Consider the following 17,543-nt stretch of genomic DNA (forward strand, 5'->3'; position numbering starts at 1 on the left):
CAAACCAAAGTGATTTTAAATGCACCACTGCGAATAGATAAAACCATCTCAACCATCTCCATTGTAAAGACAGCATGAGTTCACATGAGATGCTGGGGGTAAGGGCAGCTTAAGTTTGGCTGATGTAACCTTAGCATTTTGGCTTTGCCACTTCTTGCTATTAATAGTAAAAATAGCTCTCTCCTTTTAAACCATGTACTTTAGTATAGGATATGCAGTTATGCCTGAGTATGATGTGTCTGCATGTGTATGTGTCACTGTGTACATGTGAATGTCAGAGGACAAGCTCAGGTGTCACCTTTCACCTTCTACTTGTCCAGGGAGGGGCACTTGTTTACCAGTGCACTGCATTTGCCAGTCTACATAGCCTTGAATTCTGAGAGAATCTTTTGTCTCTGCCTTCTATCTTTCCATGGGACCTCTGAGATTATGGACATGAGCTGGTAAGCCTGGTTTTATGTTGGTTCTGGAGATTAAAACTCAAATCCTCACATTTGTGTGACAAGCACATTACTCACGGAGCCAGCTCCCAGCACAATATTTACAGTTTTATGCTTCCATTTTATCATCGGTAAAATCAGATGATAACTAGCTTTTCAGGATAATTTGAACAATATAGAGATAAAGCTAAAATAAGTGACATGATAATAAGGCCCACTCTAATTTCTTATTTTTGTTATTGCATAGGAAAGCAGTTTTTTAATATTGTGTTATATTTAGGCTTGGGCAGCAGCCTTTTTAAAAAAAAGTTTTTGTCAATATAGTTCTTAAATGCTAATTATAATACTTTTATGAAAAGTTAGCATTGATGTGCATGAAGATGTATTATGTTTCAGAATAGAAATTTGTTTTACCTAGAACAGTAAAGATTAATTCTTGTTTATTATAAGACATTGTGATAAAAGTCTGCCATAAACTGAAGCTATGTATGCTTCCAAAGAGAGACTACACACAGAATCAGTTAGGTAATGGTGCACCTGCCTCTATTTCTACAAGGTTATGGCTGATACATTTGAATCAGTAAGGATTTCTGATGCTGGGTCACAGTTTCAGGTTAGTTAGAGCATGACCTGGGAAACGAACTAACAATATACAATGGTTATATTAGCTCTAAACCTAGTGCCAAATAATACAGAGGATTTGGGGGCAAAATATAAGGTATTTGAAGTCACACTTTCTCTGTAGGAAAATACAGTTGGTGATGTGAGGTGGCTGGAGGAGTGAGCGCAGCTGGGTTCCATGGGGAGTAGGGCTCCCCTCTGTCTGCATTGCAGTTTTCCCTAACTAGTACATACTGGTAAATATCAAATAAAATGTTTATAATAGCATTTCATCAATATGTACAGTAAACATAATAATTGCTGTGAAGAACTATGCAGATCTTAGAAGCCAGGAAATAGAGAGGTTGTATTTGAGAAAACTCATCTCAGAGAAGTCCAGGTTATGTAGCTATAGGAACAACTAATACCTCAAAGTGAGGTTCCTTGTTCTTCATCTTGCTCTTTCTCTGCTTTAAGAAAGTATAGCTTCTGAACTCTCTATACACTGAATAAGAGTTAACAGATTTTTTTTGAAAATATTGTGTTTATGTGCACATAAGAATAAGCTTCTATTTGGGCTTCATTTGAGAATATCTTACTGAAATAATAAAACTACCTGCTGTTATATTTCTTGTTCAGGAGCCACAATTTTATCTTAAGAACTGCTTAAGTGGAGGTTATCAAAGGGGCAACTTCAAACATTCACCTGTGTTTCTCCACCTATTTTTTCCCAGATGTGCAACAAGTGACAACTGTTTATATTTGAGTCTCAGGATTTGTTCTGGGTTTTCTCAGTTAATGAGTGACCTGGAAATGGGAGGAATATCAGCACTTTCAAGAAGCTGAGGAAGTTGGTTGGAGGTGTACAGAATCCTCAATCTCTTTCATCTCTTACTCTTTTTATACTGTCAATGGAAAAAAGGTAAACCATTACACTATTAAACAAGATAAAGGCAATGTAAGTCACGGTGTCGATTTCTGTTTCTTCTCTACTGTCTGTTAGATATTCTGCAAAATAATATGAAAAGGATAGCTAATACTACCAGGAAAAGGACTGCAAAACTATCCAAATTATAACCCTCAACCACAGTCACTGCAGTTACCAAACAGAGGTAGAACACATTAGTTTTTATAAACAGGGCTAATGTCAGCTCCCATTTTCATCTGCCCCTGTGCTGTCCGAGCTGCCTGTCAAGGAGCCTCAGCTAGTGGCTGGCTATGCAGTTCCTGCTCACAGCATTCGCTTGTCTAAGACTGACACAGGATGAATGGCTGTCACTTGGAGCACTTCCAGGTTAGGAGGGCTCGGTCTGAGATAAAATGATGTTCATGGTTATAATCCAGAATTAAGCTTTCTATCTAGCCCACAAATTCTAATTAAATTCTTCTAACCTTTTGCATAACGGAACATTGGGAGACATTGGTTTCTAGGTCAGATCTAGATTTAGGGTGTATCTGTGGGCACAGAGTTATAAAAAGGCAGATTTTAGTCTAAGTCAAGCGCCTTTGCTTCTACACTGTAAAAATGGCCTAAGAATAAAATGAGCATAAGTTTCCAATTGTCATATTAAATGTACAAGTTTCTCTACCCTCTTCTTAATATCTATTCTTGTTAAGATGTGAAAAATAATAAATTTAGGAAAATTAAAGGCAGCAAAAGCTGATAGGCAGCTCTCTAGGGTCTCATGTTTATTTATTTATTCATTCATTCATTATTTCCATATTTACTTAATTAAAGAATGGTTTCTCTCCTCTATCTCTGATTTAGTTTTTCTCCTAGTGTACTATAATGATGACATTACAGTTTTTAAAAGATTTATTTTTTTATGTACATTGGTGTTTTGCCTCTGTGTATGTCTGTGTAAACATGCCAGATGCCCTGGAACAGGAGTTACAGACAGTTGTGAGCTGCCATATAGATGCTGGGAATTGAACCTGGAACTTTTGGAAGAGCAGCCAGTGTTCTTAACCACTGATCCATCTCTCTAGTCCCCTTTTTATATTTTAAAAAGGACATGTGGAGCTAAAATGTAAAGCCTGCCTTTAGCCATCCACAAGCATCAGCTTGAATTTCTCAGCAAGACTTAGAAAGAAGTGCTCACCAATGTGGCCCAATCCTGCTTGGCTGGCATGGGTGGCACTTGGGAGAATTAATCAGTATTTCAGAGTGGAAGAAAGTTGACATTTGGACACTACTACATTTAGCCACATCATAACAAGATGTGAAAGATAATAAATTAAGGAAAATTAAAGGTAGCAAAAGCTGTCAGGCAGCTTTTTAGAGTCTCATGTATTCATTTATTTGTTTGTTTGTTTAGAAGAATGTATAAAGAAACTGTGGTACATTTACACAATGGAATACTACTTAGCCATTAAAAACAAGGAAATTTTGAAAATTTCAGGCAAATGGATAGAATTAGAAACAATCATCCTGAGTGAGGTAACCTAGACCCAGAAAGACAAGCATGGTATATACTCTTATTAAGTGGTTATTAGCACAACATAGATGTTCTCTGAGAGACTCCACCCAGTAGGGGATCAGGACAGGTACTGGGACGCCATGCTAGACTCCAGATGAGAGTGGTAAGGAAGAATGGGGGAATGGAAAGACCCAGTGGGTCCTGGAACCCTGTAGAGAGTTTCTGAGGATCTGGCACCAGTGGAGCCTGCACAAATTGCTGTACCAACTAAGGGCAATGCATGAAGAGAACCTAGACCTTTTGTTCAGATATAGCCAATGGAAAGCTCATTCTCCAAGGTTGTGTGGAGAGCGGAGACTGCCTCTGACATGAACTCTGGTGATCCCATTTGATTACTATGGCCCTGGCTGTGACATAATATTGTTGTAGAGGTCAGAGGTCAACTTGCATCCTTCTACTATGTGGACTCTGGGATTGAACTTAGGTCCTTGACAAATGGCTTTTCCTGGTAAACCAATTGTCTGGCCAAAAGAGAGCTTTCAGGCTAAGAGCTATGAGAAAAGGTGGTTGCTATCATAGATTTTTTACATATACATTTATATTATTACACATATATACAATAAACTATGTACAGTAAGGAGAACCACAAAGCAATCAGGAATTATATAAATGTTACAGTCATAGTGTGTTGGTTATTTGTATTTGGCAACTTTGAAAAAAACATCTTTCCTATTTTGGTGTGCCTAAAATTCTGAATGTAAATCCATATTTATCATATCTAATCTTTATCAATGTAAAACATCTATATAGACCTAAAAACATCTTAACCCCTAAACAACTAAGCTTAATTGTAAAGCTAAACTCTCTGGCTACCATAGATTTTTTTTTTAAAGCAGGAAAAAAAAAAGTACTTGAGCCACTGTAGATGAGACTGCACTGTGAATTCCTGAAAGGATTACAGAAGCCAGTACTATTCAGTGATTTCTAAAGCAAACTGCAAGAGATTAAACAGAACACCTTTGAGCTGCAGAGTGCCACTGGTAACAAATGATGCATGTGACAGACAGGGGGTAGCTCGGGTTGCCTGTTATGACATGTGAGAGCATTAGGTAGCATGAAATAAAAATCCTTTCTAAGGCCTTTCAATCTAATGTTCTTCTATAGGCTAAAGGACTACCGGAATTCTGATGGTCAGAAATGAACTCCCAGATGTTTTAGTATGGTACATTCAGGGATCGATTACTGGAAGGAGGGGAGCAGAAACCACCCTCCTGGGTCTGCTGAGGAGCAACTCTCTCCATCCATCATCCCCTCTACAATGCATTCCTGACTGCGAGTGTGAGAGCAAGATTACAAAACAGTTCATGGATTCCATAACCTGTGCATTCCCAAGGTGCTTAGTTCCTGTTAGTTGTCACAACCTTGACTCCTAAGTTTATCCTGTCTCCAGTAAGCATATCTGGATTTATTTACCTGATCCCTTTTCCTTACTTTAACTGTGTGTATAGACTCCTTCTGAAAATCACCCATTCACTCCTAACTATCAACAATCACAGGGAAGCTGGGCATCACTCCCCACATAAAAACATGAGGAAATTATTAAGTCTTGGTGGATGAATGCTTCTGTGATGGTAGCAGTGACAACATGTTCCTGTGACTGATTCACTTATGTAAGAAAGGAAAGGTGCCAATAAACTGTGCCTGGGTTTGAGGTAAATGTTTTCATAGGTGGCTAGCAATCCAGTCAATACTATATTCTCATGCAAATCCTTAAATCCTAGGAAACAACAATTTGAATAATATATGCATTTTCTTACCTTCTATTGCTGATAAGAGAACCCGAGAGTGATCATATGCAATGACATTTGCATATCTATTCTTTGGTTTGTTTACTTCCAAGTTTGAGTGTTCCCATGTGAACTGCTGGCCAGGGTCAATTGACTGTAAAAGAAGAACAGCACAGACAAAAGTCAATCCTGAAAAACATAGAATTATGGCATTTATTACAAGGAATGAACATGATTTAAAAATAATTTCCAAAGCAGCACTTCATAAGGATGGTTTTAGCTGTGAAAGGGAACACTAACATTGCCTGCATAGTGTACACTGACCAATATCATGAGAGAGTCATTAACAATCACCAACACTGACCAAAAGGGAAAGCATCAGTTCAGTAGTTCTGTTAATACTGGAGTAGCAGGGCTGTATCTTGCTTTTCTACCTCTCTCTCTCTGCTGCTGTAGTTTACAAGTTATTTTAGCTCAATATTCTTTCTGGGGCTGTGAACATAATTTGCCTCGAGTATTCCTTCCTAATCTTTCCTGGCTGGACGTGTACACACACTTTCACTTGACTGGCCTTTTCCTTGCTTTGCTATGCGCAGGCTCTGTTTTTGATTCTCTACTTCTGTGCTTTCCATCTTAAGGGATGTTTACAATTTTATCTGTTTATCTATAAAAACAGCACAGCCTATGTCAGGGCAATTTGTACAGTGCAAACAACTGGCAGGGACGGCGAGGAGGGGAACCAGTGAGCATCATCACAGCGAGAAAAACAACTTATAACCCTACAGAAGGATTGAATTGTTTTTATTATTTTTCTGTTTATCATTATATTGTTTCAATGTATCATCATGTTTACTGTGTCTGCCTTTTTATCCAGTAGGGTTTTTTTTTTTTCCCTTATATTTTTGAATTTTTACCATCTTTTTGTAATGTCTTAGTTCAAGCAAAAACAATCTACAGCACGTGCTGTCTGGATACAAAATGAGTTTTGTAGGCTGCTCAACTATGATGTCAAAACTACATTCTGGCTTAATTGCTTAGTTAAGAAAATTTTAAAACAATAATAGTGGAAGAACAAGCTGTATGGCACATATGAAAATATACCTGGTGAGAAGAAATCCTGGAAGTAACAGGAGAATTGTAACGGACACCAGGTCATTATGCTTTATAACCAGAATAACTGTGAGGAGATGGAGCGCTCTCTCTCTCTCTCTGTCTCTGTCTCTGTCTTTGTCTGTCTCTCTCTGTCTCTGTCTCTCTGTCTCTCTCTGTCTCTGTCTCTCTCTGTCTCTGTCTCTCTGTCTCTGTCTCTCTCTGTCTCTGTCTCTCTCTGTCTCTGTCTCTCTCTCTGTCTCTCTTTGTCTCTGTCTCTTTGTCTCTGTCTCTCTCTGTCTCTCTGTCTCTCTCTCTCTCTCTCTCTCTCAACCCCCCCCCCCCAATGTGGAAGATGAAGAAATAGAAGGAAAGACTGAGTCAGTAAATCTGGCTGAAGGCCTTGCTTGTCTGACAGGCAGTGTGCTAACTGCTGGAAAGTAACCTAGTTACACCTGCATAAGTGACTCTGGGGTTAACTTTCAAACCTAGGCCAGAGAATCAAAAGCTTACTGTTAACTGGCAGCTGGTAGTTATGAAGGCACAAGGCTGCCCAAGTGTCCAGAATGCCACTGCAGAAGGAAGAAGCCCGAGACATGAAACACATCTAAGCACGCACGACCATCCTTCCCCTCCTCCCAACTTATCATCCGGTGTCATTCTGGGACAATTACATAAGGGATCAAGTTTTAAAAATGAGGTTGGCTTCACGTGGATGATAGGACAGATGGGACGCAGCTTACATTTATACTTGTTTTACACGGATCAAACAAACATTGATTAAATAATGCTGACTTGCCTTTGTGCAGCAAAGCACTCATCCATCTGTATCTATCTGTCTGACTGAACATTTAACAACACACAGCACAGGTCATTATTTTTGGAGCTTGTCAGAATGCTGAGAGCAGTAAACCCAGGAAAAAAATAAGTACTAAAAATCGGTGAGGTCTACTAACATCTTTTATAATGGCGGGAGGGCGGGGAGCTTTGAAGATCCCATTCCCTTTATCAACATTAGAAATGCAAAGAAATCATATATGAGTGGAGCTCTGGTTCTCAAACCCATTTTTTTTTTCTTTCTTGATGCTGGTGATGGCCAACATGGACAAAGAGCAGCACAGATGCAGGCTGAGAAGGGAAGATAATTTCCATTTTAAACTCATATATTTAGCCGGCCCACAGTGACCATGCAGCTTCCTATTAGAAGTTACGATGATGTCATTTCAATAATTTGATATTAGCACTTTTCATCCCCTGGACTCTGATTATTATTATTTTTTCCTGAGTGCCTACTGCTTGTATATTTTTTTTCTATTCAATTTCTCCCTTCATTGTACCTCTCTATCAAAGACCTTCTTTGTAATGTTGATGCCCTTTTAGGACTCATTCCCTCTTTACCTTCCTCAGGTAGAGTCCTGGTTAGGTTTCCTTCTGTCTGGAGACTTTTGAAAGATGAAAATACAGCGGGTTGATTTATTCAAATAAAAGTTAATCAGTGGGCTTTTATATTTCATAAACTATACAAAAATCCATATACTACATTGAAACAGAACTCATAAATAAGAATGTCTCATGTAATTATAATTAATTTCTCCAGCCAATCAATAGACCGTGCACTCCCACACCCCAGATGGTAACAACAACTTGACCAAGATAGCAAAGAGTTTACATCCCTGTCTGGACTGCTGTTCTCCAGGATAACTTCAAAGAAAATCATCTTAATACTAACAGACTTTCACCTCAGCTGCTTCTAGGATGGGTGGGACCAGATGCATGGAAGTCTGTGTATGATTCAAAGAAAGGCAAAGTCTCAAATAGACACTTGCTAATATCAAACACTTGGCCTTAAAGTTCTAAAGTTGTTTTTATCAACTAGAACTTTGTCTTAAAATAAATAAGTTGGAATCTATCTATCTATCTATCTATCTATCTATCTATCTATCTATATCTATATATCAATATATATCAGATAAAGTTCTAATTTATAGTGTACTTTCATTAAAAAGCCACAATGAAAATATAAGTATGTCAGTATGTCTATCCAATAGTTACAATATTTGCTATTAAGTCATTTAATTTTATATAAATCCTAGGCATGAGTATCATGTTTTTCAAGGTTCTCTCATGTGATGATTAATGTGCACAGAAGTTACATGGTTCATGTGTATTCAAATAGCTACTAGGTAGGAAAGTCAAGTTTGCTATGCTTCCTCACAAGCGAAGGCAAAGTTTACTTGTTGGTGTCATACCCACCCATCTGCTGGCTCTTAAACACAATGCAGAGAAAGCTGGAATCAAAACTCGATAGGAACTGCCGATGTCTGTTTGTGATTCTAAGTACAGGACAGAATCCTCAGGAATTTGCACAGCAGATTATAGTCCTTGAGAGACACTCCCAGGACATGACCCTTTTTTTTCATAGTGCTGAGTCATCACTTGAACACAACATTATTATAATGGTTCTCTAAAATTCAATGTTAGGGCCAAAAGAAAATACAATTCCCACATTCAAAACACCACAAAATCCATAATCATAAGTACTCAGTGGTCCACTTCATCCTCACATTAACCAAGGGGGACAGGGAACCTCAGAAATTCCTTAGAACTGCCACAAAACAGATTCATCCTGGTTTTTTTTTTTTTTTTTGTATGTTTGCAAAACAAATAACAAAAATTTAATTAAAGGGAAGGACTAGACCAACTATTTGAGTATCTAAACTATGGGCCAAATGATGTTTTTTTCTGTCTCTGTCTCTGTCTCTGTCTCTGTCTCTACCTCTGTCTCTGTCTCTGCCTCTGCCTCTGTCTCTGCCTCTCTCTCTCTCTCTCTCTCTCTCTCTCTCTCTCTCTCTCTCTCTCTCTCTCTCTCTCTCTCTCTCTCCTAGAACTGAACTTTCAATGACCTTAACTTCTGGAGAAATCCTAGCTTACCACATAGTTTGTCTGGTTCTTCCATAGTGTGGTTTACTGTCTGGCACTCTCAAGTCCCTTTTGAGGTTAGAAGAACAGCCTGTAGTTGACTCGTAATCTATGCAGAAAGTAGTTTCTGCTTTTCATTTGCTCATATTCATATTTTTTTCCATCCACTGTTTGGAAACGGTAAATTGATGTACATATTCAAGTGAACAAAATACATGCCTACATAGTTGAGAAGAGCTATATTTTCCACAGTTAGCAAGGGGTTGCAATTGCCAGGAGAACATTGTTCCAAGAAAAGAACATGCAATTATTCGAAGCTAACAATCTTTCATAAGCCAGACAGTGAGATGAGGTGGAGGGTAACAGCAATGTTTGAAAGACACAGGACGGCTGGCATTTTCAGCTCCAGTTAGCTGTAGCAGGTCAGGCTACTGTGCCCACTGGGTTCCCTCTTACCACCTCTTTACCCCACAAATAAGGTTTGTGCCCTCATTTTCTCTGGGCTCCCCTTATCCACTTAGTTACCAGCGCTCATTGAGCCTTTCCCTGTAACAGCATCTGTGATACAGGATACCATTAGAGTGTGAAGAATCAAAACACTATTTTTCAAGATGACCAGTTTTAATAAATGGACATGCACAGTGGTGGCACACTCCTTTAATCCCAGCACTTGGGAAACAGAGGCAGGCAGATTGTTGTGAGTTCGAGATCAGCTTGGTCTACAAAGTGAGTCCAGGACAGGCAAGGCTATACACAGAGCAACCCTGTCTTGAAAAAAAATTAGATTAAATAAAAAAGAAATAAATGGACATAAAAGTATTCTTCCTTGAACAGTAGAAGAGATGTTTACAATTCATAGATAAATGTATACACTTGTCAAATGTAGCAAAAAAGTATTTCAGGCAAACATTTCTTCAGATAGACATTTGCCTTTAGATAACAGAACTGAATCAAGGATTTATATTGTCCAAAGGGTAGATTTGATATTTAGACCACAGTTTGTAACAAATACTAAACTTTACATATAAAGTATAATTTATCCTTATATATTTTCAGAATTCTGATAAATGAAAGAAGTGGAAAGGGTAACTATGCCCACAATTATGTGAGGTAATTAAGGTTACTCTCTGATCAACATTTACCCCACACACTGTCACATCAGTGCAGATACATCATGAGTTCCCTACAATTCAACCCCTAAGAAGTCCTTTTAAATGATTTTAACAGGCCATGGAACCAGTAAAATGAAAATCATAACAAAAGTCTTCACCTTTCGGGAGCAAGGCAATGTGGGCTCTGGGATCAGGATCAGCTTTGTTACCTCATGACTATGAAAGAGGTCATTTTTGAGAGATCTCCTCAAATGAGAGTGTGAAAAGAAATACAGCATTAAGATCTTTAAACTAAATATTTCAGAGTTGTTGGCCAACATGTTCCCGAAGCCAGCCAAAAGAAGAAAGACACTCTTGTTCCTAAAGGCAAAAATGTAGAGGGATGAGATCAGGGATTTCTTTTAATCAGATTATTTAGATTGTTAGTTATTTAGCTCCTATGTCAGATAAAGGAGCAATAAGAGAGGAGTGGGCAGCTGGGGGTGGTGGTCCACTTTTAATCCTAGCACTTGGGAGGCCAGCCTGGCCTAACTAACAAGTTGTAGGGAGTGGAGAAATGTACAGTGTGATCATAAGGACTAAAGGAAAAGAATTTCATAAACGCACTTTGCACACTGGAATCTTTCTTAACATTTGGAAATATGAAAAGAGTTAAGTGACTTGCAGATAGTTTTCAGGCATAAAAATTCTGTTAGAAACTACTTAATCTTTCTGAATAAAGAGATATAGTAGACTGAATTGATAAGAGGTGACCATAAAGGTTTATGAAAAGAACCACTTGATCAACAAACAATTGAAAGACTAAAATATTTATTAATTAAAATGGGATATGCATTCTCAGGAACACTTTAGATTGCTAGCTGTGTTCTGATAAGAAACAAACAATCATATATTAAATATACCCCATTTGTATCATTAAACTAGTTTATACATGTGCCTTCCCTTTTCAGACAGTAACAGGGCACCAGGTTTGGGTACTGAATAAATAGGGTTTTCATTGTTTGCTAATACTTATCAATCTGCATCAACCCTCAAAGACTTAGGACAAAGCATATGTTTAAAGTCTTAACTGAAAAGTAGCATGTCTTATCTCTGCCACATGCAGCCACTGAGTGGGGTCAGAGCATCCCCTGTCTACCACAGTCTTAGCAAGCCATCAGTAGTTGTCTTCCCCTTCCAGGCATTTGTTTCTATTTTCACTTGAAATTAGAAAAGGTAGGAGTTGCTTTGTTACTGCTGCAAGGCAATCCATTTCTGTGCCTCTTATTTATTATGCAACAGCATATCCAACTCTATCATTTGGAACCTCATCTACTTCTTAGCAGAGATAACAAAACAGAGCACAAGTGGCTACATGCATAGCTTACTTTTCCCTTTCCAATTGATAATGGAGACCTGCTCATTCATAAAACCAAAACATTAGTAGATTGTAAAAGGGAAGAAGAACAGGTGAATGGATATCTTGATTTATGATTACTGTGACTTATATCACTTTAGGGCAAACAATGATATAAGGAAAATAGTCGAGATAAATCATAATGGGTTGTGTAAAAGACATCAGTGGACTCAAGTCAACAATATAAATACTTAATAAAATACAGAAAGTTTTAATGGGTTTTTAAATATCATTTTTTTTTTGCTTTGCATCCTGTAGTCAAAATGTATGTTAGCCTTTCAACACTGTTTTTGCTTGCCATTTATTTGCAAGGTTTTTTTGTTGTTGTTGTTGTTGTTGCTGTTGTTTTCATTTTGTTTTGCTTTGTGTTAAATTATTTATTGCTTCTCATAAAAACAGATAAACTTCGAAACTGAAAAATAAGGCTTGTGTTAATGTTTAATCAATACCTTATTTCTGGATCAGAAAAATAAAAATTCAATGCTGTCTCTTTGTGGCAGAATACAGAGAACTACACGTTATCACTTAAAAATGCCTTATCACTCTTTTCCCCAAATGTGTTTATTGTTACTGTCAGGTGGAGACTGGAGCTCCCAGCAGGTGCTTTTTGGGCACCACACACACAGGACTGACTCCAGGCTGCTAACATGATTGCCTTTTGCAGGTAAGGTAACAAGACATACATTACACATAGGCTTCAAGAGAATCACACAGGGTGTGCATTGCTCCTCATTTCCATGGTGTGTGTGTGTATTTCAGAACATGTTTACACTCTGAAGTGTGATGTGCTCTTTCTTTGCCCTTTCATGTGATAGACAAACTAAAAAACATTATACAACCTGACAATCTACACTTTTAGCCCAATTTCTTACTAAACTGAAAAGTTGTTTAGAAAATGTGTGTTTTACAAATATTAAGTAATTTAGTGTTTATCAGTAATTTTATATTATGTTAACTTTGCATATACCTAGGAAATCTTATGAACGTTTTAACTCATGGCTTAGTAAAGCATAAGACATAGAAATGTCTTTAAAAATCTTTCACATAGATTTAGTTATTCTTTTGGAATGATTTCTAACAAAGTAGGTTTTTGGAGGATGTATAAATGTTTTAGAAATCCCACAAAATATGCTAAATACTTTTAAGGTTATGTTTACAAAAATGTAAATGGTTGATTTTTAGTATGTATTTGAGTGTTTCAAGTAAAATAAATTCAGTTTTAATATTAAAAAAAGAAAATGTGTGTTTTCTTTAAAACATATTAAAATTGCATTGGTTTTGCTTTATTTTAACATTGTTGAAAAACTGGAATCAATAAAGAATATTGTGACTGGGTTTGTTTTTATCTGATGTTGTAACTCAATGGTTCCCACAGAGTAAATTTTAAAATAAATATTTTCGAATGAATAAATAAAGAGTATCAGGTCAGAGTGTTGGGAGCTGTACAGAGAGTACACAGGTTCGGATCAGATAGAATGAATATGCCAGACTGGAGTTATAATAAAGGCTGAGTTGACCAGATTATACACCCTGTTTACATCTGTACCCCTGGTACAATTATTTATGGGACCATCTCTCATTTTCAAATACTTCAACTCAGGGACTAAATTACATGGTCACTGCAGGTTAGAATCAGTCCAGGCTTTCTTAAACCCAAATTTGATCAGTGTCACAGCATCACAGGCAACCCTGTGTTTATGCGCCTCTGTGTGTAAGCAGAGCAATGTCTTGCTTGGTTAAATACTGAGGCAACTTACAAAGACAATCATATATATACAAGGGGAGCAGGAAAGGAAAGGGCAGTTCGATTCCTCCAGCAGCCATCTCTACTTACCTAACACTGGATGATAACAGTGCTGTATTTAAGCCAGCAGGAGAGAAGCTAGCTGGCTTGACTCTGACTCACCCTCACTCCATGTATCTATGAAACCTCACCATAGAAAAGAACGCAAAGAGAACAGACGATGCGCTTCATAGCATAGTGTTTTCCATAAAGCCAAAATTGTATCTTACTCCTTTTCCTTCCTTAAATTTTTACACTTATTTATTTTGTGGCTATGTCCATGTGTGTGTGTGTATGTGGTGGGTATATGCTATGGAGCATGTGTAGAAGTCTAAGGACAACTCTCTTTCTGCTGTGTGGGTCCTTGGGATTGAACTCAGGTTTTCAAGCTTGGAAGCCATCGCCTTTATCCACTGAGCCATCCTGTCAGCTATACATTTTATTCTTTTGGGGAAGAGAATAGAGAATGAAAGGAATCAGGTAGTGAAAAAGCTGTCTGGGTACAGGTCCACCTGAAAAAGCTGTCTGGGTATAGGTCCACCTGTGCAACAAAGACCAGAGAAAATCTACTGATTTTATACCTTGATAATTCATTTGGTCATAATCTTCTGTGCCTAATGTAATATTTCCTAGTATTTATAATCTTCATTGAAACAGTAAGTATAATTATGTCTTAATATCTCTTTTTCTTAGTGCATCGAAAGTGGAAGCAAGCATAGGCATATTCTATCGCTTGACTGTTCAAACTATTCAATTACATGTTTTCTAATTTGATGCACTTGTGAGAATGCCTATTGCCACATATCTTAAAAACTGCATGGATCAACATGTCTAAAGAAATGCTAAGAGGTTGATAAGAAAGATGGAAATCATAAATATATAGAAGATGGAGTCAGGGCAAAGATGATGAGGGACATTTGCGTAGCTCCTGAGATCGTGCGACTGTGAAATGTGACATTCCCAGAATCCAATTCTCATGCTAAAAAAAATTTAGAATCAAGTTCTAGAGCAACATGTCTGCATCAACGCTGTTTTGGTTGTGAAGTATCTGGCTTACAGTTAATTTCTTTCCCTATCTAACTAATACTTTTCCTATATGTATATATTTTTAAACACTGAGCCAGGCACACATACATCAATTTCCAAAAGCTGTACTTTAGGAACACCAGGACATAGTATATTCTACCTACAATTTTGAAAGTGGAAAACATGTCCCTTCCCTGGATAACTGTATAGTATGGCCACTGCAGAATGTTTTCTATTTGTGAAAAGAAATCCTGCATAAACTTGATATAATAGGAGTCTGGTAAGACAGTATGACAAGTATAAAGGCAACGAAACTGCTATTTATTGACAGATGCAGAGAGATAATGCCACTAAAGGTTCAAAATAACAAAACAGTATTTTGATTAAAATGTATACATAATATAAATACTATATACATAAATTGACAAATACACCCTCCAACAGATTACAACCTACTAATGAAAACAATACTCATAACTAGGGTGAACACAGTCACAATATTTTAAGGAGTATCCTAATGTTACACCTGTGTTTCTTAGTTTTTAATTTTCAAAATGAGAAGAAAACTTAGTTTTAGGATACTTTCCAAAACCATACCTTTGATTTTCTTGGCTGCACTATTAGAGACAAAGAAAGCAGATTTTAGAGTTCAATACTTGGGATGGTGTTTTGTACAATCCATAAGAGGTTTGTCCCCTGGACTTTATGGTCTAGGGAGGAAACATCATGTGTGCATTTACCATCAAAAAGGAGTACTGAAAAGCCAACACAGGACCAGCTTAACCCTTCCAAACTCACAAAAGAAGTTTAAATTGTTACTTTGTGGATGAGGACTAATGAGTCTGTCTTCTTTCATCATTATACCTGAATCTTTCTTAACTCAGAAAACAACGACACAGATAGTACTCGCTATTATTGATAATGAAATGTAGGCTGGGGCCATTATGCCACTTTCCATGAGTCACACTACGAGTTTTAAGGCTTTGAAGTCTGAGCCCTTAACCACGGTCCTCTAGCAGATACATAACTTATAAATTTTCTGTCATGAATCTTAATTTCTTATTTCAAAATTGTTGACATTAAGAAAAATAGATTAAGTCCAGATGTCTCTACCAGTTTTGGTCTAATGATATGCCCATACCACATCATTTCATTCCCCAAAATTCGATGGTAATGAAAGAGAGCATCACGGCTTTCCATATGTTAAGACTTTTAGTAACGTCCGCCCTCCCCCCATTCAATCAAATGAAAAACAAAGCATGAGATTTTCAGCACAAACTTGTATAATTAGGGACAAAAAGACACATGGTCTCAATCTCTCATTTCTATCCACACAACAGAGCATCCTTCTTGTTCTTTGCTTCTCATATCTACCAGAATTCTGAGGAAAGGACAGAAGCTGGTACGTGGGACATAATGGAGCATAGGATGGAATGGTATTGGCAGAAACCAATGGGAATGGGAAGACAATAACTCAGGAGTAACATTAATGATCAGTCTAATGGCTTAATGGATAGCACGTTAATAGCATTTCTGGTACAAGCCTTCTGAAAGCTTCCCTTCAATAAATCTGTCACTAACAAGGAACCGGGTTGCTTCATATAACCATAGGCCAATGAATCTGAATACAAAGAAATTATGGCAGTTGTCATACTGCATTATAGTCCATACATGGGTTTTCCGTACACTATTGTGAGAGAGGTGTCTATGTGTTCAAAGTGTAAATTTCCAGTGAAATAGGTTTCCACCAAGGGAATGCAGTGCACATTAAACAAATAACCCCCCCACAACTGCTATCTGTACATGTGCAAAGGTGATCTAGGAGTAGCACCTGAATCATAAACAATAAAAGAATATGACCACTGATCTAGGTGTCTCTGAAATGGCTTATCAAATTCTTCGGTGGGCAGGATGAGTTTTCAGTCATCCGTGTACTCAGTTAAAGTTCTTTAAAGTCAAGGACTGCCATGCAGTGTGCTTCATGTTGCCTCCCACTCACTTTCAAGTGTGATGGTTATAGTCAGGAGTGAGGAGTAAACCTGAATTCCAACCTTTGGTTGTTTTCCCACTGTTCTTGTTGGGGGTTCTCAGTTCTGGCATCACACTGGAATATTTCTTGCCTAGACAAAATTTTCTAATCATTTCTTTTTGTAAATCTTTCCTTTCTTTAAGGGTTTGGACCAATCCCACATTCCCTGTCCATTCTTGAGCGAGAAGGTTCTCAAGCATTTGCTTAAGTATGAAACACCCAACATTGTACAGTACATCCCTATGGCAATTATTTTAATACAGACTTGTATGTCTTTTCTTAAAGTTGCTTAAATTCTTATTATTGTAACAATCTTTTTTTGTATGTAAGACAGTGTCTTACATTGTAGCCCACGCTGACCTGGAATTTTCTATACAGTCCTTGTTGACTATAAAATGGTGGCAAACCTCCTAGCTCAGCACCTGAGTACTGGTAATTGACACTACAAAACTTATCTTTCCATTTGAAAAGTCTTTATTCCATGATTAAGTCCTATAGAAATATAGCCTTCCATATATCTCTTCCTTCTATGAAATAGCTACCCCAGTGTAGCTAAACATAAAATATCCATAAACGTATGTGGTTTTCATTCATCAAATCATAAAATGTAGTTAAATATTGTGAGGCTGACATGCAAGGACTAGAAGAGGTTTCAGAATATCTTCCTATCCATTCTGACAGCAATCAATTTTTCTATATCAATTATTAATACTGCTGAAAGTCATCATTGGATAAACTTGCTTCTTAAATTTGTACAAACTAAACAAGGCCTTAAAAAGGTAAAAGATTAAAAATATTTCTTTTCAGATTCAATGCTGGACATATCTTCCTAGAAAAATTATATGTTTGTTTATTTATTTGTACTGTTGTTATAAAATAAATTCCTTTCACAGAATAAAAATTATTATTAGCATACCAATAATTAAGAGCAAATGAAATTTT

The 17,543-nt window shown here is 37.3% G+C and overlaps 1 protein-coding gene across 23 annotated transcripts in view; it reads right to left on the bottom strand.

The window, feature by feature from the left end:
- Positions 1-17,543, bottom strand: part of PTPRD (protein tyrosine phosphatase receptor type D) — a 2,167,047-nt gene that overhangs the window by 73,057 nt on the left and 2,076,447 nt on the right. For all 23 annotated transcript variants that reach the window (XM_084785035.1, XM_084785038.1, XM_084785037.1 and 20 more), the window contains one exon: positions 5,278-5,401. In XM_084785035.1, coding sequence (XP_084641161.1) covers positions 5,278-5,401 — 124 coding nt within the window. The remainder of the gene's footprint in view (positions 1-5,277; positions 5,402-17,543) is intronic.

Source organism: Acomys minous (assembly GCF_964271855.1).
Source record: "Acomys minous genome assembly, chromosome: 1".
Classification (NCBI taxonomy): Eukaryota; Metazoa; Chordata; class Mammalia; order Rodentia; family Muridae; genus Acomys; species Acomys minous.